At 40.0% G+C, this 27098-nt stretch overlaps 1 protein-coding gene across 1 annotated transcript; it reads left to right on the top strand.

Moving 5' to 3' along the window:
- The first annotated feature begins 20297 nt into the window (after nucleotides 1–20297).
- On the top strand, nucleotides 20298–24115 carry CD70 (CD70 molecule). The gene is made up of 3 exons (XM_074199896.1): nucleotides 20298–20571; nucleotides 21648–21699; nucleotides 22760–24115. Exons 1-3 carry the CDS (start codon nucleotides 20425–20427, stop codon nucleotides 23191–23193), a joined length of 633 nt encoding a protein of 210 aa, XP_074055997.1. The 5' UTR covers nucleotides 20298–20424; the 3' UTR covers nucleotides 23194–24115.
- Nucleotides 24116–27098: the final 2983 nt, after the last annotated feature.

The following is a 27098-nucleotide window of genomic DNA, read 5'->3' as shown; positions in this document are numbered from 1 at the left end:
TATTTTTTTGTCTTTGTATTACCTAATAGTATTTGGCACATAATAGATGATTAATGAATGAATGTTGATTAGTGATTCAGTGGAGGAGGCAAATAGAGGAGGTTCTACAGTAAGACTGTGGTAGACACACCAGTGGTGGGTGGGTCTCATGGAAATTCCAGGTTGGTGTCTGTGGGCAGGTGGACTGAGAGGTACTTCTGGGCTTCAGGAACAAGACCGTGTTTCCAGTATTCCCCACCCCACCCCCACATCTGCTAGCCACCTAAAGAGGCCATTTACTTCCTGTCTCTAACCTGGAAAGTCCTATCCTCCCCTTCCTTCCCCCAGTGGGTTCCAGTGCGAGTAAAAAATAGAGACTACAGCTCTGAGCAGCCTCACAAGGCACAGGATGGCATATGGATACAAAAGTAGAAAGATGGGAAGGGAATGTCAGGATCTGTTTGGGAGATGGAAGCAGCCAGGAGGGGGCATGAATCAATATTTATGCCATAGGACTGCATTCACTTTGGGAGGGGAAATTGTGACCAACTCATCTTGTTGTGGCTTCCATCTGAAAGAGACAAAACCAACATAGTCTGAGAATGAGGGAGTCAGAGATCAACTGATAGGGAGATCATATTGTAGTATGGAAACACAGCTAAAGTTGGAAGGAATCTTTGAAGTCATCTAGACTATGAATTTTGTTGTACAGATTAGAATACTGAGGCTCAGAGAGGTTAAGTGGCTTGCCTAAAGTCACACAGATAACCATCATAGGTGCATTTATTTTTTTTAACTTTTTTTTTATTATTTAAGGTAATGGGGATAGGTGACTTGCCCAAGGTCACCCAGCTATAGGCAATTATTAAGTGTCTGAGGTCAGATTGAACTCAGGTCCTCCTGACTCTAGGGTCTGTGCTCTATCCACTTTGCCACCTAGCTGCCCCCATAGGTGCATTTAAACCTGGGTCCTCAGACTCACTGCTAATCGTTTTCATCAATGCTTTCCAAACAAAGTTAGACAAAGGGAGAAAAGAGCACAAAAGGGAAAGAAGGGAGAAAGGAGAAAAAGAAGTTGGGGAGGGGGTGAGGAGAGACAAAGAAAGAGAGCGATTTAGAGAGGGAGGGAATGTGGTAGGGAGAGGTAAGCACAGGGACAGGAGGAGAGGGGAAAAGGGAAGGGGACTGGAGAAAGAGATTATATGTGATGGGGAGGGACATGACAAGACTTTCAATGCTTTAGAAATCTCTCTTATGAAGAGTTCTCTCATGAATAGAAGAACTAATTATTTCTTGAATTGCCTTATTGAGAATTTCAACCTTCAAAATTTGGAGGGATCTGTGGGTAAGACCAACTAGTCCAGATTGAATTCTGACCAATAAGAAGAGACTGATTGCTTAAGTAGAAAGGACAAGAACTTTGGGTGGAAGTAAACATTTTGAGTTAGAGAAACAAGAGAAGAGTGGGGGTCAGTCCCATATGAAGCCCGAATGATTAGTGTATATAGATTTCAAAGGGTTCATGAAGATAGGTAGGATCTTAGAATTCTAGAAAGCAAATCAATGGGTGTAGGGGATTAGGGTGGAAGGAAAACTTTAAAAAATTAAATTCTAAAGCCACAAGCAGGAGCAATTCCAATGAGGAAGGAAAGGTGAAGCTATCTAAAGAGAATATCATGGATATATAAAGGAAATTAATTAATCAACCAAAATGGATGAGAACTAAGGACCAGAAAGAAAGAGTTGATTTTGTTGCTGCTTTTGTGTTTTATCTAGATGGGGAGAAGTGTGATAGTTGGGGGGATAGCAAATGAAGACTGAGATCAGAAGAAGGAGTTTGGTGAGCCTCCTTTTGAGAGTTTGTGGTATTGGGAATTTGAGGAACCTCACTCACCAGAGCAGGAGCAGGTATTCAGTGACTGCTTCCTGTACTGCTACATGATAATGAAAAAGATTGATGCTGCCCTTCCCAACGGAGAACTTAATTTTCTTTTCCTCCTTGTTAGCTATAGGATGAAAGAATCACTCTAGAGGGCAGATGCTCTGCTGGCCAGTAAGCATGCCATCCTAGGCAAGCCTTGTCTAGGCTGGGGCTACCTCCCACTTATGTCTTCTTTCCTTTGGAAGGAAGACAAGAAATATGCATTTATTAAGCACTTACTATATACCAGGCATTGTGATAAGTACTTTATTATTATATTATCTCATTTAATATTATTATTATCTCATTTAATTCTTACAACAACCCAGGGAGGTAGCTTCTATTGTTATCATCCCCATATTACAGCTGAAAAACTGAAGCAGAGAGAGGTTAAGTGACTTGTCCATAGTGTAAATATCTGAGGGCAAATCTGAACTAAGGTCTTCCTGACTCCAAGGCCAACATTCTGCCCATCACAACACCTTCTTGGCAGCTTTGAAAGGTTGGAGGATGGGGCGGCTAGGTGGTGCAGTGGATAAAGCACCAGCCCTGGAGTCAGGAGTACCTGGATTCAAATCCAGCCTCAGACACTTAAAATTACCTAGCTGTGTGGCCTTAGGCAAGCCACTTAACCCCATTTGCCTTGCAGAAACCTTAAAAAAAAAAGAAAAAGAAAGGTTGGAGGACCATAGGTTCAGTGGTGGAAGTCATTTATAGCTGAATCTGCTGTGCCAATACAGTCATGAGATATAAACTGAGTGATCCAACCCACCATCTAGCTACACTGGTAATGAAGACATAGTAATGAAGACATTGAGTCTTGAAGCAAGGGAAGACAGGGCCACCTAGTACATGTGATAGGGTAAATAGTTTCTGGTAAGCCTTTTAAGTGTGAACTCACTCTCTACAGTGATGGAGGTGAAAGAGGGGAGGGTATGCTCCCTGTTCTTGAAAGACAGTTTTATACTTTGGTTCTTGTTTTAACTTTTCAGTAAATGTTTCTTTGTAAAGCTGATTGATGGTATTTCATTAAATTGATTGTGGGGTACTAATGAATGAAATTGATATTGAAGATGCAAATGAATATTGAAGTTGATATTAAAGAGACAAATGGAGATTGGGGAAGGGAAGCACACAGTAATGGGGGTTTGAGTTGATATCTTTAGAGAAACCTTATAACCTTTTAGGTTAGGGTTGTCCCTAAAATCCTGAGAGGAGGATCTAGTCAGTTTTTACCTGGTGTGTGTGTGTGTGTGTGTGTGTGTGTGTGTGTGTGTGTGTGTGTGTGTGTGGAGAGAGAGAGAGAGAGAGAGAGAGAGAGAGAGAGAGAGAGAGAGAGAGAGAGACAAGGGTAGAGAAAGAGTTCCTTTCTAGCTCTATTTTGTTTTATAATTCCAAAGTGGAAAGTTTTTTTTTTTTTAGTTTTTGCAAGGCAAACTTAGTTCTTGCCCTTTGTGTAAATAGCAAGATAATACAATACCGGGAGAGGGAGAGAGAGACAGAGAGAGAGAGAGAGAGAGAGAGAGAGAGAGAGAGAAAGAGAGAAAGGGAGAGGGAGAGGGAGAGGGAGAGAGAGAGAGAGAGAGGGAGAGAGAGAGGAGGGAGAGGGAGAGAGAGAAGGAGAGGTGGGTGAAAGATAAAAGGATTGAGGAATCAAACATTTGATCATCCAAACATATCAGTTTATTAAGCATTTAGCCAATAAAATGGGAGTAGGCTCCTTCCTCAGTTTAAGCCTATACCCTGAATACAGAGGAAGTCAGACTTTTATACATTATAAATACTCAAATGAAGTCAATTAATTAGAGGGGAAACATTTAGTCAAAATACAACTAATCTGAGTTCTAATTGGAGGAAAGATTAAAGACTTTCTAAATTAGGAAGAGGAGAGTGAAGAGTACAGTTGCCAGAAATCAGAAAAAAGATGTCCCACTCCTCCCTCTAACCATGTGTCAAACAATAACTGATCCATTCAGCACCAGTTTTCAGATAAGATATATGGTTGGTTTGAGATATACAATGTGAGAAGATCCCTTGCATCAATCCTTGAATCTGACTGGATCTCTAGTTAAGGTTGTTGTCCTTTCTTCTTGAAGAAGACTAAAGTACATCACTATGTTGGGGTCAAGGTTCAGTGTAGCTGACTGAGACGGATCAGACCAATATGAACCCGGAAAGCTTTACCATAGGTTAGGCATAAATAGTTCACATGACCATTTGGAGTAGTGCTGTCTCTGAATTTGTGCATCTCATGTTTCTTTTGAGCTACTGCTATTTTGCTTTGCTCATAGAGCTTTCTTTTATGCAAGTACAACTTGCTGGGTTTTCCTGGGCCAGTGTCTCTCATGTTACAAATCAATTTCAAAGTTCTTCAGAGAGACCTTGAAAAAGTCCTTTAATTTCTTCTTCTGACCTCCATGTGAACATTTTACTTGTATTTTTTTCTGGAAAATGATTTTTTTAGGCAAATGAACATTTGGCATTTGAATTAACATAGCCAGCCCATTGTAGTTGCACTCTCTGTAGTAATGTTGAATTGCTAGGTAGTTTAGCTCTAGAAAGGACCTCAGTGTCTGGTATCTTCTCCTGCCAGGTGATCTTCAGAATTTTTCTAAGACAATTCAAAGGGAAGTGATTCAGTTTTCTGGCATGATACTCATTCAGGCATACAACAATGAGGCCAATACAACGATTCTGTAGGCTTTTAAGTTTGACAGGCATTCTGGTTTTTTTTTGGGGGGGGATGGTTTGTAATGCAATGGGGTTAAGTGACTTGCCCATGGTCACACAGCCAGGTAATTATTTAGAAAGATTTTATTTATTTTGAGTTTTACAATTTTTCCCCTAATCTCGCTTTTCTCCCCCCACCTCCCACAGAAGGCAGTCTGTTAGTCTTTGCGTTGTTTCCATGATACAATGATCTAAGTTGAATGTGATGAGAGAGAAATCATATCCTTAAGGAAGGAAAATAAAGTATAAGAGATAGCAAAATTACATAATAAGATAACTTTTTTCCTAAATTAAAGGTAATAGTCTTTGGTCCTTGTTCAAACTCTACAATTCTTTCTCTGGATACAGATGGTATTCTCCATCGAAGACAGCCCAAAATTGTCCCTGATTGTTGCACTGTTGGAATGAGAAAGTCCATTAAGGTTGATCATCATCCCCATGTTGCTGTTAGGGTGTACAATGTTTTTCTGGTTTTGCTCATCTTGATCAACAGCTAGGTAATTATTAAGTGTCTAAGGTTAGATTTGAACTCAGGTCCTCCTGACTCCAGGGCTGGTGTTCTATCCACTGTGCCACCTAGCTTACCCCATGATAGGTATTCTAATATCATTTCTTTCCCATACTTTCTTTCAGAGCCTCCCAAACACTGAGCCAGCTCTGGCTAGAAAGTAAATTACTAATTCACAAGCACCCAAAATTTCTCCATTTTCTATGTTGTAGTGTTGGTGGAGAACCTGTTATTTTGATGTACATTGTTAGGTCAAAATTAACACAAACAGCAGAAAATTGATCCATAACTTTCTTTCATCTCAGTCTCAGAGACTGCATTGAGTGCATAATCATCTGCAAACAAAAAAATAATGTACCAACTCTCCCTTCACTTTAATCTTGACTTGTAGCCTTTTCAAGTAAAATAATTTGCCATCAGTGCAGTGTTCGTCCTTATTGAAGGCATCTGCTAACATTACTGGAAACAAGCACATAGCCTTGCTTCACTCCCTTGAGGATTGGGAAAGTGTGAGTATATTGTTTGTTATCCAGAACCCATCCAAGCATGCCATCATGAAACATTATACAATACTGATGAACTTCTCTAAGCACCCAAATTTTGCATAATTTTCCACAAGCCTCCATGACTTCAGAAGGTTTGGTCAGATCAATAAATGTTTTGCTTTTGGCATTTCTCCTGGAGTTATTGGGCCTAGAATGCCATATTGACCCCCTTGGTCTGAAGCCACATTGACTATTGGATAGATGACCAGCTTCTAGGTGAAAAATCAGCCTTTTAAAGAAGACTCTGGAAAAAAAATCTTGCTGGCAAATAAAGGAACTCGGACCACCCTCAATTATTTTCACAAGACAACAAGCATTTTGCCGCATGAAAGCAGTCTGATAGCATTCAAATTTTCTTCTTTATTTGGAAGTTCAGCTGGAGCAAGATTGACTTCAACTTTAGGTATATGATCAATTTAGGTAAATGGTCAACATTGATTGATGATGGTTTGCTGAGAACACAATGGAGGTGTTCAGTCTATTTTTCTGGGATCATGTCCTTATCACTAGTCAATATCCCATTCACACTGAGTAGTTGAGGTATAACATAGATTTTTGACCCATGAATAACCTTCAGGGCTTTGGATTGTTAACCACTAGTGTAAAACTGAATTACTTCTGACTTCTTGAAGCAAGACTTCTGCATCTCTCTAAGTTTCACTTGCACTTTATTTTTAAAAAAATTTTATTTTTTCCTAATTACATGTAAAAACAATTTTAACATTCTTTTTTTCAAATTTTGAGTTCCAAATTATCCTCCATCCCATTTAAAATGCAAGTAATTTGAATAGGCTATACATGTTGCATTTTATTTTTGATGGAATTAAATGCTGACTTCTTAGAGATGGATGCACAATCACACAAGTAAACTCTGCTGAGTTTTCATTTTTCATTTAGCAGTTTTTGAATTTCTTCATTATTTTTGTCAAGCCAATCTTGATGTTTGTGAGAATTCTGATCCAGTAGATTCAGGGTTGTATACACCAAATCTCTGAAAGTCACCCACTCATTGTCATCTCCACTGTTGCCAATCTTGTGTTGACTCAGCTTTTCCTCCAAGTTAGCAATTAACTCTTACCCCTTAGAGAAGTACTCTAATCGGTTGACATTAAGCCTTCCAGTAGTCAGCTTGCTTGGGGTTGGTGCTTTTGTTGAATGCAAAAATTTAACTTGAAGAGGATAAGTCTATGATTGGTCCAGCACTCTACACCACATATCTTTAACACTCCCCCATACTATCTGCCTCATCTCCTTACAATGACTTAGTCCATTAAATGTCAATATTTACTGAAAGAGTGTATTCATGAATTCTTATTGTATTTAGGCAAATAAGAGATAGGGTTCATGATAAGGTCATGAGATACACAAGTCTTCAGTAGTGACTATTGCTGGTACTGTTTCTGACTCTATTCTTCCCGAGGATTCCCTGTCATGTCTGGTAGTCTGAGCCTATTCTGGCATTAAAGTCACCCAAAATTATAGACTTGTCCTCTTTTGGTACATTGATGATGAGGTTCTCAAGATCTTCATAAATTTTTTCCTTTGATCTCATCAGGGTTCCTCATAGTGGGAGCATATACATTGATGATGGTGGTGTGCTGCTTCCCTGCAAGTGGCAATTGCATTTTTCAGGAGCCTGTCATTCACTTCTTTCAGTAGGCATACAAGCTAGTTGACTAACTTAGTTTTGATTGTAAACCCATATCATTTTTTTGGAGATTCTCAACTCTGCAACCACTTTTTAAAAAGTGTATAAGACTACAACTTGGACTACTTTTCCTATCTTAAAGGTCTGTGGCCACAGACAAGTGATGAAACCTTCATTTCCGATCCTTGTTTCATTCAAGGCTGCTATTTGGTTGTGAAACCTACTAAGTTCTCCCACAATAACTCTTTCAGATTTTGTAATATCCATGTGTGCACATTCTATGTACTGATAGTGAGTAGAATCATCTTTGCGTAAGTTTTTGTACATTTTTTTTTTGATGCTTTACAGACCGGGGTGGGTAAGCATGCAATTTTTAAGGCATATTTTCTAGACCCTTCCTCAGACCAGGAGGTAAGTAGTAAAATGCTTAAAAGTTTCTTCAGACACCTAGGGGGATGCTGAATCCTACTGTGGCTTTCAGTGAGAAGATGCCTCTGTAGTCTGGGATGCCTGTGTACAGGATTGTGACATTTTCCAGGATATCTGTTTCATCACTTGTCTGTGGCCACAGGCCTTTAAGATAGGTAAAAATGGTAAAATGGTATGGGTGATATCTTTTGACTTGTTGCATAAATTGGGTGTAAATGAGGAGAGTTGCATGAAGTTGTCAGTTTTTACTCTCTCATTCAGAGTCATCTCTCATTCAGTCCAGTGATGATTGGTAATGGTTCAAGATGCAGTGAATGGCCTTGGTATCTTTGATGTCTAACCAAGCTCTAAGTGCTACACAATGCCTGCTTCAGCTGCCTTCATAACCTTGGGGACAAATTATTTTCATTGGCCCATTCTTCTGGGGAAGACTTTACATCTTTGGGTTAGACAGCTCCCCTGCCTCTAACTCACCAATGGGTTGGAGGCTCCTTAGTTACTCTCACTCTGGTTTAGCTCATCTGCCCAAATAGTTTACTGGCAGGGTGTGATCATTGAGTATACTACAGTTTCTTGGAGCCATAGATGAGAGTTGGGTGAATCAGGCGAACACCAAAGGTGGAAAGCATCCCTGAAAAAGATTTGGTAGCCCTCACATCAGAGGCAATAATCTTTTTAGACTACACCTATACAAAATAAGGGTCTCTAAATAGTTGGTAGAGGTGGTCCAGCTTTCCAGTCATGCAGGGCTAGGTTCAAACAATGCAATAAGGTTTTCTCTCAATTTCTATAATTGAATACAGTTTTCTCACAGGACAGAAATTGAACTTGACCCATAATTGAATAGAAATGGAACTGAACTAGCTACTGAATGATTCACCTAATTCCCATTATCCCTTGTTGCTCCAATCCCCTCAATTTCCTCAAGAGAGAAATGTGGTTGTGAGGAGGTGGGTTTATCAGGGAGTCATTTTTAGCTAATATCCACTATCAACCACATGTTTTCTTATCTCTTAACTCACTTCATTTTCCAATTCAGAGCTGAGGTTTTTCTGGGTCCCAGCTGCTCCCTATTCCTCTGATTTTTTCTCATGGATAGTTTGATTCGAGTATGTCTGAGAATGTGATTCCTTCCAGCCATGGCAATAATCAGCATTCATGAAGTCCAGAGAAAGTTAATTATAAGAACTTACGTAGGAATAGCCATTGGACCTTGGTAAATGGGGTGGATTTTGATAAATGGAGTTCCAGAAAGTATGTATGTGGTGGTGGGAAGACTCAATGCTACTAGTATGATTTGAGGACAGGATTCCAGTGGTGAGTTGGAGAGATAGAGGAGTTTTACTGATGTCTATGTTCCCCAAGACAGATTATGGATGACTAAGGAAGACTATGGGGGTAGTTATCATAAAATTTAGGGATAGCTCATTGTAAGCAGTCATTCCAGAAGCAGGGATTAAGTGTTTACTATGTTCTAGCACTGTTCTAAATTCTGGGGATATAAAGAAAGGCAAAAGATGATGCCTGATCTCAAGGAGCTCATAGTCTAATAGGGAAGGCAATAATTATCTTCCATTGGGATAGTTACAGAATAAATTGCAGATTATCAGCAGGAGATAAAGACATCTAATAGAAGGTGAACACTTAGTTGGCACTTCAAGTAATCCAAAGAAACAGGAATGGGCATAAGGAAGAGGAATATTTCAGGCATGGGGGTCAACCAGGGGAAATTCATGGGGTTTGGAGATTGATTATATTGTGTGAGGATAGCAAGGTGACCAGTGATACTGAATTGCAAAGGACACAGAGGGAAATAAGGTGACAGGAATTAAAAAGGTGGACATGACCAGGTTATAGATGACTTAGAATACCAAATGGAAGATTTTATATTTAATCCTTGAGGTTCTAGGGAACAGTGGAATTTACTGAATGGTGAGAAGGAAGGGGACACAATCTGGTTTATATTTTAGATAATCAGTATGATAGTTGAATGGTGGGGTTCAATGGGGAAAGATTTAAGGTAGGGAGACAAATCAGTGGGTTATCACAATATCCTAGGCATAAGTGGATAAGGACCTGCATCAGGGTGATAATACTATTAGAGGAGAACAAGAGAGTGTGTGTATATATATATGAAATGTTACAAAAGCAAAATTGACAAGACTTGGATATGGGGGTGAAGAGAGATTGAGGAATCATGGATAACTGGGTAACTAGAAAGTAATAGGGAAGTTTGGAAGCAGGAGAAAAAATGTTGTTCTTATTTTTTAATATTTGATTTTTTCTAATTACATGTAAAAGAGATTTTTAACATTCTTAAAAAATTTTGAGTTCCAACTTCTCTCTTCCTTTCCCTTTTTTCCTCAAGAAGGTAAGCAATTTGATATAAACTGTACATGTACAATCATGTAAGAAATATGTTGCGAAAGAAAATACAGATTCAGAAACACCCAAGAAAAATAAATTTTAAAAAGTAAACTTTGTTCTGAATCCAGACTACTTTGGTTTTTCTCTGGAAATTGATGTTATTTTTCATCATAAATCCTTTGGAATTATCTTGGATAATTGTATTAATGAGAATAACTGTCTTTCACAATTGATCATGTTACAATAATTGTTTTTTATTGATTCTGCTTACTTTACTTGCATCAGTTCATGTAAGTCCAGATTTTTCTGAAAGCATCCTGATGATCATTTCTTTCTTTCTTTCATTCAATTTCTTTCTTTCTTTCTTTCTTTCTTTCTGTCTTTCTAACTTCCTTCCTTCCTTCCTTCCTTTCTTCCTTTCTTCCTTCCTTCCTTTCTTCCTTTCTTTCTTTCTTTCTTTCTTTCTTTCTTTCTTTCTTTCTTTCTTTCTTTCTTTCTTTCTTTCTTTCTTTCTTTCTGTCTTCCTTCCTTCCTTCCTTCCTTCCTTCCTTCCTTCCTTCCTTCCTTCCTTCCTTCCTTCCTTCCTTCCTTCCTTCCTCTCTGTCTCTTTCCTTCCTTCCTTCTTCCTTCCTTCCATGTACTTTATATTGTTTAAAATTATTCTAAATTATATTTAAATTTACCTATCATTCTTGTAAAGTTTTGAATTTTATAATTTTCCCCACCCTCTCTTCCAGCCAGCCTCCCCCACCCCAGAAGGCAATCTGATAATCTTTACATTATTTTCATGCTATGCACTGATCAAAATTGAATGTGCTGAGAGAAAAAACATATCCTTCAGGAAGAAATAAAACATTAGAGATAGAAAAATTATGTAGTACATGACAACTTTTTTTAAAAATTGACGATAATAATCTTTTGTCTTTGTTTAAACTCCACAGTTCTTTCTCTGAATACAGATGGTATTCTTTGTCATAGATACCCTAAAATTGTCCCTAGTTATTGCACTGATGGCATGATCAAGTCCATTAAGGCTGATCATCACCCTCATGTAGCTATTAGGGTGTATAATGATCTTCTGGTTCTTCTCATCTCATTCATCATCAATTCATGCAAATTTTTCCAAGCTTCTCAGTATTTGAATTTAGATTGACCTTTTCATCAGGAATACTTGGAAATCCTCTTAAACATTTTTCTTTCTAAAGAAGTTTATCCAGCTTTACTGGGTAAATGATTCTTGAATGTAATCCTAGTTCCTTTGTCCTCTGGAATATCATCTTCCAAACCCTCTGATCCTTTAATGTAGAAACTTCTAAATATTATGTTATCTTGACCATAGTTCCATGATATTTGAATTGTTTCTTTCTGACTGTTTGCAATATTTTCCCCTTGCTCTGGGAACTCTGGGATTTGACTATAATATTCCTGGAAATTTTTGTTTTGAAGTCAGTAAATTATTTCAATTTCCAATTTCAATTTAGTCTGTGACTCTAGGATATCTGGGCAATTTTCCTTAATAATTTCTTGAAATATGATGTCTGGGTTCTTTTTTTTGATCATGGCTTTCAGGTAGTCCAATATTTCTAAGATCTCTCTCTCTCTCTCTCTTTTTTAGGGTTTTGCAAGGCAAATGGGGTTAAATGGCTTGCCCAAGGCCACGCAACTAGGTAATTATTAAGTGTCTGAGGCTGGATTTGAACTCAAGTACTCCTGACTCCAGGGCTGGTGCTCTATCCACTAGCTGCTCCCTAAAATAACCTCTTTTTAATCTATTTTCCAGGTCAGTTGTTTTTCTGAAGAGATATTTCACTTTTTCTTCTATTTTTTCTTGTTTTGCTTTTGTTAGATTGTTTCTTGATGTCCCATGGAGTCATTAACTTTCACTTGGCTAATTCTAATTTTTAAGGACTCTTTTTTTCAGTGAATTTTTGTATCCCCTTTCCTTTCTGGTTAATTCTACTTTTTTATTTTTTTGCAAGATGATGGGGTTAAATGACTTGCCCAAGGTCACACAGCTAGGTAATTATTAAGTGTCTCAGACCAGATTTGAACTCAGGTACTTTTGACTCCAAGGACAAGTGAGGGCTCTATCTACTGCACCTAGCTGCCCCTCAATTCTACTTTTTAAGGAATTCTTTTCTTCAGTAAATTTTTGTGCCTCTTTTTCCATATGATCAATTCTGCTTTTTAAGATGTTTTCAGAGGAATTTTGGCCTATTTTGTTTTTTTGGCTGTTACTGTTTTTCAGTATTTTTTGTGCCTTCTTACCAAGTTGTTGCCTCTTTCTTCATGATTTTTTTGTGTCGTGATTTGTTTTCCTATTTTTTCTTCCATCTCTCTCTCTCTCTTTTTTCAAGGCAATGGGGTTAAGTGGCTTGCCCAAAGTCACACAGCTAGGTAATTATTAAGTGTCTGAGGTCAAATTTGAACCCAGGTACTCCTGACTCCAAGGCTGGTGCTCTATTCACTAAGCCACCTAGTCGCCCCCATCTCTCTTATTTGATTTTGAAATTCCTTTTCAAACTCAGGAATTCTTTTGGGGCTTGAGATCAATTGACATTTTTCTTTGAGGTTTTGTATGTAACTATTTTGAGTTTGTGTTTTGATCTTACCTATCACCATAGTATCTTTTTATGATCAGATTTTTATTGTAGTTATTTGATCAATTTTCCAGTCTATTTCTTGACTTTTAACTTTATGTTAAATTTTGATTCTTCCCCTAGTCTGGAGGAGGCACTGTCCCAGGCTTCAGGTTTTCTGTGCTACTATTTTCAGGGATAGTTCTGGGAGGTCTTTAAGTTTTCAATTTTTCTGAGGTGATATGATCTAAGGAGAAGTGTGTTTATTACACTTCTGGCCTGTGTTCTGGTCTGTGAGTGATCACAAAAATACTTTTGTACTCTGCAACTGTGACCAGGGTCCTCATTCCCTCATTCCCACTAATGCTCTTCCTCATCCTGGGACTATGACTCACAACCACATATAGACAGTAGTACAGTCTTGCAAAAAGATCCTCTATAATCACCTTCTGACCAGTTGTCTGACCCCTTTACTTTTGTAGGCTGAGAGTTCCAGAGCCACTGCTACTGCTTCAGTTACCCCCAAGGCTTGCTGGTGGTTTACCAGGGAATGGTCTGTCCTAGACTATACTTCACTCTCAGTCCAATGAAACAGATCTCTCCTGCTGACTTCCCAAGTTATCTTGGGCTAGAAAATTGTTTCACCCCATCTTTTTGATAGTGATTTTAGTTTTGGACATATTGAACTTAAGTAACTATATATATATATATATATATATATATATATACATATATATATATATAACATATAGTTCAAGATGAGAAAAGATGATCAATTTAATTTTGAACATATTGAGTTTAAGATGTCTATGGAAAATCTAATTTAAGATATTAAGATATCCATCTTAACTTTAGGTTAGGAGTGGGGTCAAGGCTGGAAAAGAGATATGCAAATCATTAGCATAGAGTGAATAATTAAATCCATGGGAACTGAAGAGATCATTTAGGAAAATAGTATAGGAGGTGAAAAGAATAGAAACCAAGAAAGAGTCCTGAAGAACTCCCACCACAAACAGGAATTAGTTGGATGAAGATATGGTCAATGATACACAGAAGGACTGGTCATCTAGGTAAGAGGAGAGCTGGGATAGAATAGTTTCATAGAAAATTAGAGAGAAGAGAATATTAAGGAGAAGATTCAAGGAGAAACTGGTGGCCACAATTACAGACTGCAGAGAAGTCATGAAGGGTGAAGACTGAGAAAAAAGCATTTGATTTGGTATTTAAGAGATCTTTTGCAATTTTGGAGAGAGCTGTTTCAGTTAAATGATGAAGTTTGAAGCTAGACTATAGAGATTTAAGAAAAGAATGAGAAGAAAGGAAGTAGAGGCATTGATTAAAGATGACCTTTTCAAAGAGTTTAGAAACTAAAGGGAGGAGAGATAAGAGATTATAAATATCAAAGATGGATGAATCAAGTGAACTTTTGCAGATAGGGAAGATGGATATATTTGTTTGCAACAGGGAAGAATCCAGTAGACAAAGAAAGATTGAAGATGAAAATGAGAGAGAGTGAGATTGATAGATAGGTAATCCTTTAGTGAAAATGGGATAGAATGGGATCATATTGAAAGGTTTGCCTTGGGATGGAGAAAGATCATTTCTTTATCTGAGACTGGGTAAAGAGGGTGATAATAACAAAAGATATGTAAATGATGTGAGATGAGGAGAATGGAGGAGGACTTTTTTTTTTTAATGAACCAGATCTTTTTATTTTTAGTCCAGTCCTCTTTTTTTTTTCTGTTCCTCATGGGTTCTTTTTTTTTTTTTATATTTATTCTCTTTTTGTACAAATAATGTTTTTTATACATTAATAAAGTATTCTTGTTTAAGAGTAAACAGAATACCCCCTCCCCCCGAAATATAGAATCACTTGAGCGATAAAGTAAAGGGGAGAGAAAAAATTAAAATTAAAAAAATAATAGTAATAATTGTAGGTATGGCCAGGTGGCACAATGGATGGAGTCCCAACCCTGAAGCCAGGAGCACCCGAGCCCATATCCGGCCCCATACACCCAACAATCATCCAGCTGTGTGACATGCAAGCCACCCGAAGCCCACTGCCCTGCAAAAACTAAAAAAAGAAAAAAAAAGACCCAAAATAAAATAAAATAGTAATAATAGTAGGGGTGGCTGGGTGGTGGACAGAGCATTGGCCCTTGAGCCAGGGGCATCCAGGTCTAAATCTGGCCTCAGACACCAAAAGATCACCCTGCTATGTGGCTCCAGGCAGGCCACCCAGCCCCATTTGCCCTGCACCCCCCCCAAATAATAATAATAAAAAATGTGCTTGAGTCTTTGTTTCAACACCAACAGCTCTGTCATGGGTGGATCACATTCTTTATGGTAAGTCCATTGCAAAAGTTACTTCCATATTTTTCCACTGTTGCCATTGCTGATCACAACTCCCTCCTTTCATATTTCTCCACTACCATGTACTATATTTTCTCTCTCCTTTCACTCTGACTCTGCTGTAGGGTATCTCAGTGGCACAGCAGACAGATCCCTGGTCCTGGGGCCAAGAGGCCCAGAGCCCCCCTACCACCCCTTAGGCCCAGCATCTACCTGGCCCTACGGTCCCGGACAGGCCATCCAATCCCAGTCCCTTGCAAGAAGTAAAAAAGGAAAATGTGTTATATCTGACCACTCTTTCCCCATGGTCCATCCTCTCCTCCATTACTCACATCCCCACCCTTCCCCCTTCCCCCCCTTACTCCAGATGCCTATACCCCATTGAGTAAATATGCTGTTTCCTCTCCTAGCCACCTTTGATGAGAGCAAAGATTCCCTCATTCTGCCTTGCCTTCCTCCCTTCCATATCATTGCAATAGCTCATTGTAATAAAGAAAAAACTTATTATATGAGATATCTTGGCCTATTCCCCCTCTCCTTTTTCTTTCTCCCATTACATTTCCCTTTTTTCTATTGGCTCCATTTTTATACCATTTTTTATCTTCAAATTCAGCTTTCTCCTGTGCTTCAACTATAAAAGCTCCTTCTACCTGTTCTATTCACTGAGAAGGTTCATATGAGTATTATCAGTGTCATTTTTCTATGCAGGAATACATGCAGTTCACCATCATTAAGTCCCTCATATTTTCCCCTTCTCCTCCAATCTCCATGCTTCACCTGAGTCCTGTATCTGAAGATCAAACCTTCTGTTCAGCTCTGGCCATTCCAACAGGAACATTTGAAATTCCCCTGGTTCATTGAAAGTCCATCTTTTCCCCTGGAAGAGGACATTCAGCCTTGCTGGGTAGTTGATTCTTGGTTGCATTCTAAGCTCTTTTGCCTTCTGGTATATTATATTCCAAGCCCTACGAGCTTCTAGTATAGTTGCTTCTAAGTCCTGTGTGGTTCTGACTGCAGCTCCACGATATTTGAACTGTGTCCTTCTGGCTGCTTGTAATATTTTCTCTTTGACTTGGGAGTTCTGGAATTTGGCTATAATATTCCTAGCGGTTGGTTTTTTGGGATCTCTTTCTCGGGGGGATGGGTGGATTCTCTCCATTTCTATTTTGTCCTCTGCTTTTAGGATATCAGGGCAATTTTCCTGCAGTAATTCTTTGAAAATGATGTCAAGGCTCTTTTCCTGATCATGACTTTCAGGTATTCCAATAATTTTTAAATTATCTTTGCTAAGTCTGTTTTCCATATCAGTTGTTTTTTCAATGAGATGTTTCACATTTTCTTCTAATTTTTCATTTTTTTTGGTTTTGAAGTAATGAATCCTGGTTTCTCGTAAATTCATCAATCTCCCTGAGTTCTAATCTTTGTCTGAAGGATTTGTTTTCCTCAGAGAGTTTTCTTATCTCTTTTTCCATCTGGCCAATTTTGCCTTTTAAAGCATTCTTCTCCTGAATAACTTTTTGAACTGTTTTATCCATTTGACCTAAGCTGGTTTTTAACATGCTATTTTCTTCAGCATCTTTTTTGGATTTCCTTGACTAGGCTGCTGACTTCATTTTCATGTTTTTCCTGCATCTCTCTCTCCTTTCTTTTCCCAGTTTTTCTTCTAACCCCCTCATTTGATTTTCAAAGTCTTTTTTGAGCTCTGTCATAGCCTGAGCCCAAATTCTGTTTTTCTTGGAGTCTTTAGATGCAGGAGTTTGTGCTTCCTCATCTTCAGACTTAGTATTTTGATCCTTCTTGGGCTCATATGCAAAATATTTCTCAATGGTGTTCCTCTTGTTCTCTGCTTGCTCATTTTCTCAGCCTAAGCCTGTTTTGGGGTGCTTCCTGAGCTTTTGGGACACTCCCACAAGGGTCTCAGTGTGTGAGGCTCTGTCCTCCCTCCTGGTCTGTGAATGACCATATGGTTCCCCCCTCTGCCACAGGGCTGATGTGGGGGGGGTTGCTGTTCTATGGGGGGGCCTAGACTGCGATCAGGATCTGAATGTGGTCAGAGCCCCAGGGTCCTGTTCCAGAGGCAGAGGACAGAGCTCTGCAGTCTCTTTTCACTCCCCTCCCTCACCTCAATGGTCTCATGCCCTGGAGGCTCCTGCTTACGGGCTCTGCCTGCTTCTGTTCCTGGATCTGGGCTGCTGTGTGCCCTGAGGGCTGGGCTCCACGTGCTCGCTCTGGCAGAGGTCCCCCGCTGTTCCCCACTTTGTGCCTGGTACTCCCTGGGGCGAAGGTCAGGAGACTCCCCCGCTGCTGTGAGCCATGGCTCCCAGCCCCCTGGGGCTGCTTCTGGGAGGCTGAAGTTCTTTCGCTCTGGCGGGCCACCCCTCTGACCCTGGGGAGCAGAGCCTTTCTGCTGTTTTCCAGGTTTCCTTGAGTAGGAGAACTGCCTCACTGGGTCCCTCTGTGGGTTGGTTCTGTGTCTCAAAAATTTAGTTAGAGTCCTTAGTTTAGAAGTTTTATGAGAGAGCGCCTAAGAGAAGTTCCTCTCTTGTCTCAATCTTGGCTCCGCCCCCTTGAGGACCTTTTTTTTGAAGAGGACATTGTTCAAGAATTGGTTCCATTTTCTTCTTCATTGAAATATGAGGCAAGGTTCTCAGTCAAAAGAGTGGGAAGGATAGAACTGTGGGAAGTTTAAGGAAGGATGAAAAGTTTAGGAAAAGCTATTGTGTATGGTTAGTGAAAGGGAGTTAATTAAAGAGGGGCATAAAGGGATTACCTTGCTAAGATGTGGCCTAGCAGAAATGACATAATGGATTGTAGTGGGTGGTTTTATGATTTTTCTCCAGTTTTCTCCAGCAGCATCTGAATAGGAGTAAAGATAATAGGGATAAAGGAATAAAGGACTCCAGAGAAGAGGACAATGAAGAGTTGAACTGGCTCACAAAGTGTTCAGGATGGGGATGGAAGGAAAAAGATAGCTAAGGCAGGGAAAATGACTTGGAAAAGAATGGAAGGAACAAGGTCCTGGAGATCACCCTGAGGACTAAGAGCAGGGAAACCTGGATGACATGGATTGAGAAGCTGTGGAATGACTGAGATAGTCTGAGATGGATAGAACAGCTTTGGAATTTCTCACAGACTACTATGGGATTTCTCAAGGAGACTTTGGATTAGCTCAGGGAGACTCAAATAGACAGGGAAGTTATGGGATGGCTCAAGGGGTTGAAAAGTTGAGGGAAGCTGAGGATTGTTCCTAGGAGACTTTGAGTTTTGATGGGAGGGTATGCCATAGCTCAGTAGGATGTGGAGTGGATCAGGTGTGGGCATGGGAGGGAGTAAGTAAGGCCATGTGGGATGGTCAATTCAATTCAACAAGCATTGGTGAGTGTCTATTATGTACTAGACATTGTGGGACTGGGGCTGTCAAACTGTTATTCTCTTAAGGACCTTACATTCTAATGGAGGAAAACATGATAAGTAAATGCAAATAAAAGCAAAGCAAATATAAATCAATTTGGAGGGGGGGTTAAGGGAGGGATCTTGAGAGAATTAGAAAAGACCTCTTGTTTTAGGTACCATTTTAACTGAGACTTGAAGGGAGGTAGAGTTTTTATAAGATGTAGCTAAGGAGGGAAAAAAAAAGCATGAGGGAATAAACATGGGGGATTTCTGTAATGAATGATGATCTCTCAGTTGAGATTGATACAATGACTGATATAATTCAAGTTTGTAAGAGGGATAGAATGATTCAGCAAAATTATTGATTGGAAAAGGAAGTTTTGAGAGAGTAAAGGGGATTGTGGGTTAACAAAAGGCTAAAGGATGATCAGGGAGGCTGTGGGATGGCTTTGGAAACAGAGTGAGAAGGACCTTTTAGTTTTCCCATTCCTCATCTAAAATGAGATAATCTTTAAGGTCATGTTTAGTCCATGACATCCTATGGAGAGAGAGAGAGAGAGAGAGAGAGAGAGAGAGAGAGAGAGAGAGAGAGACAAGGGTAGAGAAAGAGTTCCTTTCTAGCTCTATTTTGTTTTATAATTCCAAAGTGGAAAGTTTTTTTTTTTTTTAGTTTTTGCAAGGCAATGGGGTTAAGTGGCTTGCCCAAGGCCACACAGCTGGGTAATTATTAAGTATCTGAGACCCAATTTGATATATACTAGATTATTAAGGTAATTTATTATAATAAAATTTGTACTTAATCTATTCTACTAATCTCCCACTCTATTTCTTAGCCAGGACCATATTGGGTTTTTTTTGTTAGGTTTTTGCAAGGCATATGGGGTTAAGTGGCTTGCCCAAGGCCACACAGCTAGGTAATTATTAAGTGTCTGAGGCAGAATTTGAACCCAGGTACTCCTGACCCCAGGGCTAGTGCTCTATCCACTGTGCCTCCTAGCTGCCCCAGAAAGATCATTTTCTGAAATAGGTTGTGTTTTAACCCCATTTAAGAAATGAGTTGTAGCAGTTTGGTGGGGGAAAGGGGGGAAGGGGGAGGAGGAGAAGAAATATCCAGTATTTCTGGGTACTTTCTTTTTAATTCTGGGATCTCAAAGAGAGCTGGAAAGCAGCAGAAAACCAAGAGCTTGAACTGAACCTGGATATTTCCAAATAGTTCCTTGTCCATGATGGTGAATTCTCTTGTGGCTGTTGATCACTGAACACTTTAGCCTAAATGATGGGCACATCACTAAACCATATGGTCCTCTGTGGTTAAGAAGGGGAACTAGGACTCATTTTTCACCAGTAAATAATCCTTATCAGGGGCCTGTCCTTTTAGGAGCTCCACCCATGTTTGTGTCTCTGAATGATGAGATCCTTTGGGAGGGGGGGTAACAGATTCCTGAGTTGTGATGTCCAGTTGGGGGAGTGGGTGCTTGGGAAAGAGTACCTGGGTTGAGAAAATCCTTGTCAAGAACAGAAGGTAACTCCTGAGTTGGGGAGGGACATTTCCACATACACAAAGTTTCCTGGTTTGAGCCCTGGAAAATTTTATCTCCCTCCCCCTTACAAAAAGTCCCAGGCTATTTCACATGTGAAAAAGGAGTACAGAAGGAGGAGACAGGGGAGGGGAAAGGTTTTGGAGGCTTTGACCTCTGGATTTCCTCCTGCTGTCCTCAGCCTGCCTATAGAATCACCCACACACTGGTAGCCCTCCCTCCCACCTTCACTCCCTCCCTCCCTCCCTCAGTTCCTCCCTTCCTCCCTCTCTCTGGTCTCTGTTTTCTTTCTCTCTGCATTCTCTCTTCCCTTCCCTTCTCTTCCTTTTCTTTTCTCTTTCTGTGCATCTCCTTATCCATCTGCCTCCAAGGTTTCTATTTCCCTCCGGTGCATTTGTCCCCCAGCTGCCCTGACCCCCTAAAGAGAGCAGAACCATGGCACCTGGGGAGGGCAGGAAGAAGCTAAGGATCTACTTTCGTTGTTCCCTGGTTGGCTTTGTCAGCGGGCTGCTTGCTGGTTTCCTGGTGTCCTCTCTGGTCTGTTACTTTTTCTGCAGACCTCTTAGCAAGGTCCACTGTGAGGTGAGTGCTTCTAAGTGTTCTTGATTTCTGATCTCAGGTGGGGTCTGGATATAGAGAAGAGGGAACGAAGAGACACCGCAGGGAAGAGATACAGGAAGATTATCAAGGTAGAAATAAAGATAAGGAGGCGGGGAGATCTCAGGGAGACACAGAGAAGCTACAGGGGAGAGCTAGGGAGAGACAAAGAGAAGTGTGGTATGAGAGGTGATGGCGATGGAGAAGAGATATGGGGAGCCAGGGTAAGTGAGAAATAGAGGCATGGGATATAATAGGACAGGGTGAGAGATGGGGAACCAGGGAGAGAATCACAGAAAAGAGATGAGAGACAAGGAGGAGAGAAGGCAGTCTGGATTTAAGTTCTGCTCTGTGTGTTGTGTGTGTGTGTGTGTGTGTGTGTGTATGCACACACATATGTGCATATGTGGTGGGAGGAGGAGATTATTTGTGGGACCACTCAGATGTGTGCCTGGGCCCATTGAAACCCCCAAAGAGAGTCGGGGGGATCCTGGTGGAGGTGATTGAAGGTAGACAGGGTGAGAATGATTTCAGTGGGTCTTCCCCAGGTAATGACACAGATGACATCAGGGGAGCTTCACAGAGTAAGTTGAGGGGGTTACCAGTTTCTTTGATCTGGAAGGGACCTTGGGACAGTCAGTACATCAGATCCCTTATCTCTGGGCCAGTGCCTCCTGGTTTGTTCCCAGAACTTCCCTTCATGGTCTATCTTTCCCCTTTCCAGGAAACTAAGAAGTTCTTCCAGAAGCTTTTCATGAATCTTTACTGAAGCAAAAGAACATTTTTTAAAAAATTCAGATTCTAGGGAAAAGAAGAAACCTTAAGCAGGGGCTGGGGTCAAGGGAGAATATGTGTGTGAGTGTGAGTGTGTGTGTGTGTGTGTGTGTGTGTGTGTGTGTGTGTGAGAGAGAGAGAGAGAGAGAGAGAGAGAGAGAGAATAGAAAAATAGGTATGACAGAACTTAGGGATAAGTGTTTTTTTGGGGGCTACTTTGACTGTGAAGTTTCTGGAGAGTGTCAGAGTTGGTTCCATCTCATTCTGTGCTGTCCTCTTCCTTACAGGGAGAAATTAAGAAAGCAATTCACACAGCCCATCTCTTGCTCAACTCCACAGGTAACAATTAGTGTCTGTCTGGTCTCTGTCCTCTATGTTTATCCATCTCTTTGTGTATATCTATATGTTTATCTGTGTATAGATTTGTATGTATTAGGGTTTACTTGTGTTTCTTTCCATTTACCCCCTTTTGTGTTGTGATGAATACCTCCCCTCCCCAAAGAACCAGAGTTTCTGGGTAATTAATAATCAATTTATTAATTTGGCTAGCTGGCAAACAGTCAATGGTTTCTCTAGATAACTAAAGATGCCCAGTGGGGATCCTGAGAACTTTAAATAACTCTTCTGAAAGGGAATTTCCTTGATAAGTGAAAAATCAACCCTGATTGGTGGACATTCAATGAGGAGGTTGTCTAAGTCTTCAGCTCCTCCTTCTGAAAATATGATTTTGATCATGAGACACAGGTACTTCCAGCAAACTGAACAGAGGAATCTGTTTCTACCTAGACTACTCTGGTTGGTTTTCTCCCTTATGAGTTGGGTCACCCTACCCAATGGAGAGAGTGTAAGGATAGCAACTCCTTCCCCAGGGTAAGAACTTGTAAAGACTAGATTCTATTTATACTCTAAAAACAGAATTTAGGTCTTCTAATTGGGTGGGATCCTGCCCAAGATTGAAGAGCACATGTCTTGAAGGCTAAGACTAATTTTGTCATTCACTTTAAAAAGTACTGAGCTGGGGTGGCTTGGTGGCGTAGTGGATAAAGCACCTTGGCCTTGGAGTCAGGAGTACTTGGGTTCAAATGTCTCAGACACCTAATAATTACCTAGCTGTGTGGCCTTGGGCAAGCCACTTAACTCCATTTGCCTTGCAAAAACCTAAAAAAAGAATAAAAAAACTTACTTAACCTTAATAAGGATATAGTGAAGAGAAAAGCTTGGATCTCCATTTAATAATTGGTTATTAATATAGTAGAAGATATTATTTTCTCTGAGTAGTGAGGAACCCTGCCAGGGAACTTGAGAGGAGTGGTAAATGAGTTGAATGAGGTTGCCTATGAGTTGAACTCATAGGCAACCTCATTCAATTCAAGTCCTGATCCTTCCTTTTCTCTCCTAGGTTCTCGTCAGGACAACACCCTGCAATGGCAAGGAGGTCCATCCCTAGGTCGCTCCTTCATTTATGACTTCACTTTGGTCCAGGGTTCCTTACAGGTCCAGAGAAATGGCATTTATAGTATCTATGTCCAAGTGACTCTGAGTCAATGTACTCTGTTCAGACCCCTGAACCCTGAGCCTGATTTCAGAGCTCTGAATCCTGAGCCTGAACAACTCTTGACTATTGGCGTCCTTTCTGCCCAGGGACGCCATTCCAGCCTCCTTCGAAGACATTTTCAGGACAGATGCTCACTGAGTGCCAGTCTCCAGGAGAACCTTAGCTACCAGGATATCCTCTATGTCAACCTCACATATCCCCTAAAGCCTTCACTCAATGCTGATGAGACATTCTTTGGAGCCTATTGGCTATATCCACCTCCTCCTGAAGAATACTGATGATCCTGGATTTTTAGGGTACTGTAATTCAGTAGGGTGAATTCCCTAACAACTGATGCTGATTAGGAGACTGTCAACAATTGTTTCAGTCTAAATTTCTAGGTTTACTTCATCTTATTTCCTGAATGCATCCTAAGCTATAGTCAAATTGAGCTTCATGCTCTTCCCCAAATTTAGTATTGGCTCACCATCTTCTGTGTAATCATGCAGGCTCTTCCCCCTAGTCAGAATTGACTTCCTTAACTTCAATTTTTAGAATTCTTCTCTTCCTTCAAGGAACGCTCTAAGCACAATCTCTTTTGTAAAACCTTCACTGACTTTCCCAAGATCCAATATCACTCTCTGAATCCTAATATCTCTGGTTCTTGGATTTTGTGAATAGTAGGAATTTAATAAATATTAATAGTCAGATTGGGATAAGGCATCTCCTACAGAGATTTAGCCAAAACTATTTGGTATTTTTTAGACTATAAATGCACTTTGCACCCTTGTAACCTGTGAAGACATTGAATTCCAGGGAAGAAGTGATTTGCCTAAGGTACTAGAATGCAAATCTCCTGGCTTATAGCCTGAGGAGTATAGTGACAGAAGAAATGGGACCAGAGATTTGGGGAATTAGGGAGTGCAAAGATTTGACTTTGTAGATGGAAGGATAAGAGCATAGGATAGAGCTGACAATCTCAGGGCTAAAGGAGTTGTCCTCCCATATCTCTTGTCTTCTGCTCCTAGAGCAGGGATTCTTCCCCCCCACCCCATATTTATTTGGTATTTTATTTTTCCTGATTACATGTCAAAACAATTTTGAGCATTTATTTTAAAATTTTTAAGTTTCAAATTATCTCCTTTCCTCCCCACTCCCCTCAACGAGAAGTCAAGCAATTTGATATGCATTATTAGTTATGTTGTAAAAGAAAAACATAGTTCCCTCAAAAAAGAAAAGAAAAATAAAAAGCAAAAAATATGCTTTTATCTATACTCTGACAACATCAGTTCTTTTTCTGGGGATGGATAACTTTTTACAACATAACCTTCAGGGTTGTCTTGGATCATTATAATGACTGAGAATAGCTAAGTCCTTCACAGCTGATCATCTTACAATATTGCTTTTGCTGTGTACAATGTTTTCTTGGTTCTACTCATTTCATTTTGCATCCATTCATGGAAATCTTTCCAGGTTTTTCTGAAAGCATTCTGCCCATCATTTCTTATATCACAGTAGTATTCTATCACAATCATTTGCTACAACTTGTTCAGTTATTCCCCAATTAATGCACATCTCCTCCATTTCTAGTTCTTTGCTACTAGAAAAGAGTTGCTATAAATATTTTTACAAAGAGGTTCTATTTTTAAAAAAATATTTATTTAAGGCAATGGGGCTAAGTGACTTGGTCAAGCTCACACAACTGGTGTGTCTGAGGTCAAATTTGAATCCAGGTCCTCCTGACTTCAGGGCTGGTGTGCCATCTAGCTGCCCTTACAAATTGATTCTTTTCCTTTTTATTTCTTTTTTAATCTCTTTATGGGATACAGATCTAGTCGTGGTATAGCTAGGACAAAGGGTATGAATGGCTTAATAGCCCTTTGGGCATAATTCCAAATCATAGAGTAGGGATTCTTAACATTTTTTTGTGTGTGTTCTGAACCCTTTTGGCAATCTATCAAAAACTAGGGTCCTTCCTCAGTTTTCAAAATTACACAAATCCATAAGATTATAAAGGAAACTGAAGGTTTGAGAAAGAAAATGAAGATGCCGATTTCCTCCCCGCCCCAATCTAAATTTTCTATTCACTGAAGTCTGTCCATGGACACCTCTTCTCTGGAGGAAACATGAAGATATTCTGTTTTTCCGGGGGTTCTCTGGGTTTTCCCCTAGAACTAAGACTGAGTCTTAGACAAGTCTGGACAGGCTCCAGGGCAATCTTTCTTCCCCTGCTTATGTCCTGATCTATAATATCTCATGACTCTTTGTGAAACTGCTCTGCCCTGGTGATTCTGAACCATTATGTACTCCAACCTCTGGGAACACAATGGGGGGACACACTCCCTACACATTGAGCCCCGGACTGTTAGTCACATCTGTCTTTGTTTACAGCATCATTTCAAAACATCACTTTCAACATTACCACATCATTCTAAGTCATTGCCAGGGAATGTGAATAGTTTCTGATCTACTGCTCATAACGGCACTGTGTTTTGGCTGTTTGACAATGTCGCCATGACAGACAGGAGGCAGCTCTTGACTAGAGGCAGGGTGTGCCGGACGGGTAGCAGCATCTGAGAGGCTACTCTTAAGCTCCAGATACCCAGACAGTCACTGAGGAAGGCACCAGGGAACTGGCACCCAAAGTTTAGGTGCTTTACTCATCTTTCAATACTTCTTACGTAGAGGGTAACAAATATGTCCATTCAGTTGACTTCTGGCTTGTTTTTCCCAGAAGTTTCTAAATGAACAATTCCAGAAATTTTGGATAGTATTTGTTGTTCTCATTTCCAATACAGTGCTATCCCATGGGGATCCTGTGAAACTATTTTAAAATCATGAGGAAACACACCCAAACTGAGGCACAATAGCCAAAGTCTCCATAAGGGAAATGCCTTTCTTTGAACAGTTAAATCAATAAAACAGAGAAAGGAGATATCAATGTATTGAGCAGAAAATCAGAAGACCCCCTCAAAAATCAATAAAACCACAAAAATAAAATTTTGAAAAATCAAAGCAATACAATTGGGAATCAAAAAAACCCTTACTGAACCAAAAAAGCCCATAAACAATGAGGTGACAAAGTTGTTTTTTTAAAAAATGAAATAGACAAATACGTAGAGAATTTGGTCTTAAAAAAGCAGAAAGAAAAATAAATTATTAACATCAAAAGGAAGAATTCACAATAAAGGAAGAAGAAACAGAGGGTTGGGACTGAGTAAAGGTCATTGGAATTAGCAGTTGAGAGACTTGCTAACCTTGCAGAGTACTTTCAGTTGAGTGGTGGGGTTTTTAGTTGGATTTCAAGGGTTTGAGAATTGAGTAGGTGGTAAGGAAGGGGAGGAAACAAATGTAGAAGATTTGAAGGAGTACAATACTGAGAGAGAGGAGAGAGACAGGATGATAAATTGAGGGGACTTCCTCTAGTGATGTTCAACTCAGCAATGCAGGAGTGACAGTGACTAGAAGCATCAAAGGTTGATGCAGGGCTAATGACTGGTAACCTGTGAATTGTGATAAGGATACAAGGGCAAGAGGCTTCAGGTAAATGACAATGTATAGTTCATTGTTTAACTATTGGGTTAAGACAGTTATGGAAAGAAATCGAGAATTCTTGAAACCTAAGCAGGATTTGGGAATGAACTCTATCAAAAGGGAGCAAGCGAATGGAACAATCAATCAAAGCATAAACTAGGAGGAAATAAATCCTTTATCCAACTGGGAGATACTTTGATAATTGGATGAAAACAGATCACATTTCACAAGAAATGTTTTGTGATTGGTTGAAGAAAATTAGCCAAGCCACATGGATGTGATGGCTAAAACTGCAAGTTAGTTTAAATGTTTCTACATTCTAACATCAACAAGTCAAATGATGGTTGTGAGAATTGTGCTTGGAAGTAAGGGGAATTGAGTGAGCATGGGTGAAGGGGAGAGGAAAAATTGAGTTCTTTCTTCTTCCTTTTCCTCATTGACTAGAGGTTAAGCTTGTGAACTTTAAAACACTCTATTTCTCATGGACATTAATAGCCCTGACTCTGAACTGTAGTGTCTAAGAGCTACTAGAGAACAAACTAGACCCAATAAAGACAGGTGGCCTCACTTCCTTTTGCTGCCCCCCCCCCCAAAAAGCTGTATCTAAGGCGGACTTCAAGAGAACTTCAGGAAGGAAGAAAAAAACTTATAGAAGCCAGGGACTATGAGG

Source organism: Macrotis lagotis, chromosome X, assembly GCF_037893015.1.
Source record: "Macrotis lagotis isolate mMagLag1 chromosome X, bilby.v1.9.chrom.fasta, whole genome shotgun sequence".
NCBI lineage: Eukaryota > Metazoa > Chordata > Mammalia > Peramelemorphia > Peramelidae > Macrotis > Macrotis lagotis.
Note: the sequence above shows the minus strand (reverse complement) of the source record. Positions and strands in the feature narration are given on the sequence as shown.

Bases quoted from the DNA above. Each gene is read 5' to 3' on its own strand.
- CD70 (XM_074199896.1), top strand. From the start codon at position 20,425: ATGGCACCTGGGGAGGGCAGGAAGAAGCTAAGGATCTACTTTCGTTGT. The intron at 20,572-21,647 runs GTGAGTGCTTCT...TCTTCCTTACAG, and splicing joins TTAGCAAGGTCCACTGTGAG to GGAGAAATTAAGAAAGCAAT. The intron at 21,700-22,759 runs GTAACAATTAGT...TTTCTCTCCTAG, and splicing joins TCTCTTGCTCAACTCCACAG to GTTCTCGTCAGGACAACACC.